This window comes from Merops nubicus, unplaced genomic scaffold (genome assembly GCF_000691845.1).
Source record: "Merops nubicus isolate BGI_N331 unplaced genomic scaffold, ASM69184v1 scaffold48481, whole genome shotgun sequence".
NCBI lineage: Eukaryota > Metazoa > Chordata > Aves > Coraciiformes > Meropidae > Merops > Merops nubicus.
The window spans coordinates 1-2,458 of record NW_008587155.1 but is presented as its reverse complement, the minus strand read 5'-3'; the positions used below and the strand labels follow the sequence as shown (position 1 = coordinate 2,458).

The following is a 2,458-nucleotide window of genomic DNA, read 5'->3' as shown; positions in this document are numbered from 1 at the left end:
TACTAGAAACAGAAGGAGTATGGATTAGGACAAACCAAGCTGAAAAGACCATCTGCTTTCAAACACAGAGGTGCAATATCCAGAAGGAGCCTTGGCTGCACTTCCTGCAGCCAGGGGACCTGCCAAGGAATGCCTCACCTTGGGGTCACGACACTGGCCTCTACTCTATAACCAGATCCTGCTGATAACCTGCTCAGAAGTTCAGCAATCTTTGCCTGATCAATGCCTTCCAGTTGGGGTTATCCAAGAAATCATCTGCTTTCAGGTGCCTTTCCCCACAGAGCATCTGGGGAGACCCTGTGAACCCCAGTGCTCACCTACAAAGGACAAGCCACAAACGCCTGGAATGCAGTCAGGGAGCTTCCTGAGGCAGGAGCCCAGGTTCTGAGGAGAGCCCGCTGGCCCCACCTTACCGTGTGAGGGTTGTCGTAGTAGACGCCAATGGAGCAGAGCTTCGACGAGATGCTGCAGCCGTCCGTGAAGAGCTGCCCCGACTCCCCATAGGGGCCCACCCTGAACTTGTAGGCCAGCGTGATGCTGCCGACAGGCGGGGAGCCGGCGCTCACCACCACCTCTGCGAAGAGTCCCGAGTACACCACGAAACCGAAGACGGTCAGCAGCAGCAGCGTGACCAGTGCCGCGATCAGCCCCAGGAGCACCCAGTCGGACATGATAGGCACCTGGTGCTCCATGCTTCCTGATGCGCTACCAGCAAGGGGAGAGAAGAGAAAGGAGGGAGTTAAGCTAGCACTCGGAAGAGAAATTGCTCTCTAAAGCTCTTTATTTGCAGCAGAACGCACACGCTTCAATTCCTCTCGTGCGTGAAGCTTCAAGACCGGACACCCTCTCCTCCCTGGCCCTGAAACCTCCTGTATATTGGTCCCACGTTGCATCAGCCTGTTCCAATTGGTCACCAGGTACAAATTATACTGCTTCAGTGCCTCTTGGGAATGAGGTGGTTATGGAGGTGGAGATGAAGAGGCACTGTCACCATCTCCCCAGAATGAGCCACACCACTCATATCCAGGCCTGCATCCAGGGCAGACCAAAAACCACACCAGGAGCCTGCATCACCCAACAGACACGCAGCACGGGGCTAAGGATTACGGGACCACAATCAAATAATTTATCATTTACAGATACCAGACCTGACACTGCGACCAGGGCAGCCCCTTTGTCAAAAAATCTAGAAGCCCAGGCCTTTAATGACCCAAATGAGGACCCATGCCAGTTCAGAGCTGCACCCTGCATCCAGATCAAAGCACCCAGAGAGGCTCAAAGAAAGCTGAAGACCCACCAAGAAAAAGCAACCCAAACATTCTCAAGTGCAATGTATTACCAGTAATACTTTTAGGTGGCTTTTTTTAACCTGAAAGACTTTTTATAACCCTAACAAAGGCTTCCTGTTTTGTTTAACTTCTTTTCGTGCTGAATGTGGGACACAGTAGCTTGTTTTCACCCACAAAGCGCAACTGCTCTGGGGAGCTGCAACCCAAACCTTTGCAGGAGAGTTGTTTACGTTTTGTTCTCCCCTGAAACACTGCTCTGGTCACAAGGACCTGCAGTGATGCTCCCCTGGGACTGGAGCTGGGTTTGAAAGCAAAGGTTGGAGTAAACAATTTACCTTTATCTCCGTGCTACAACCACACTTTGTCCAAAACCAGTCGTTCATGGCAGCTGCTACTCGCTCAGCTTTACAACAAGAGTAAAGCCACGTACTGGTAGGAACTGTGGGTGGCTCCGTCCTGCTTAACCCCAGCAAGCATGGCTACAGCCAAACCGAACCCTGCAGGGCAGCACTGTGATCTCAGTGCCACGGCAGCACCAGGCCAGGCACCGTCTCCTGCTGCAGCCCTACTCACCTGAAAAACCAGCTCAGCCCAGGAACTGTTCACGGCATCTGATCCATGGGGGTGCGGGATCCGCGGCGCTGCAGCAGGAAAAAACAAATGTCACTGCTTCCTTTGAACTCACGAGGCCAACAGCACAACAGTGGCGTCACAGCGCCCAAAAGGCGCCTGGTTGCCTTGGACCTGCTCCCCAGAGGAGGTATCCCGGGAAGCACCTTCTCCCACAGGACCCTGCAGGTGGAGATTTCTCCCCAAAACTCTGTGGCTGAATGTGTGGGCACCGAGAGACACAGAAACGGTAAGGGAACAGAGGAGGACAACGTCCTGCAGCAGCATCCACCCCGGGCTGAGCCCTGGGAAGCCTGAGCCACACCCGGTGCAGCTCTTGGGTCACCTCCCAGCCTGGTTAGAGCTCCACACACAGCCCGGTAACCAACACGGGTTTTTGGATCACGGTTTGGTGACCTCCGTGAGCTGCCAGCGCAACACCGGACCCCTGGGCCCCACAGATGGCTAGAGCCAGAGGAGGAGAGGATGTTTCTGGCCATTCTTCCCGGTTCACCACCAGCGGCTGGCACGGGCGACTTCCCGCCTGCCCAACAGCAAAA

The 2,458-nt window shown here is 54.6% G+C and overlaps 1 protein-coding gene across 1 annotated transcript; it reads right to left on the bottom strand.

Moving 5' to 3' along the window:
* Nucleotides 1–413: 413 nt before the first annotated feature.
* Nucleotides 414–671, bottom strand: TEX264 (testis expressed 264; the record flags this gene model as incomplete). Its single annotated transcript, XM_008948820.1, has 1 exon — nt 414–671. A coding segment is annotated over exon 1 (258 nt), but the record flags the coding sequence as incomplete, so codon positions are not given.
* Nucleotides 672–2,458: the final 1,787 nt, after the last annotated feature.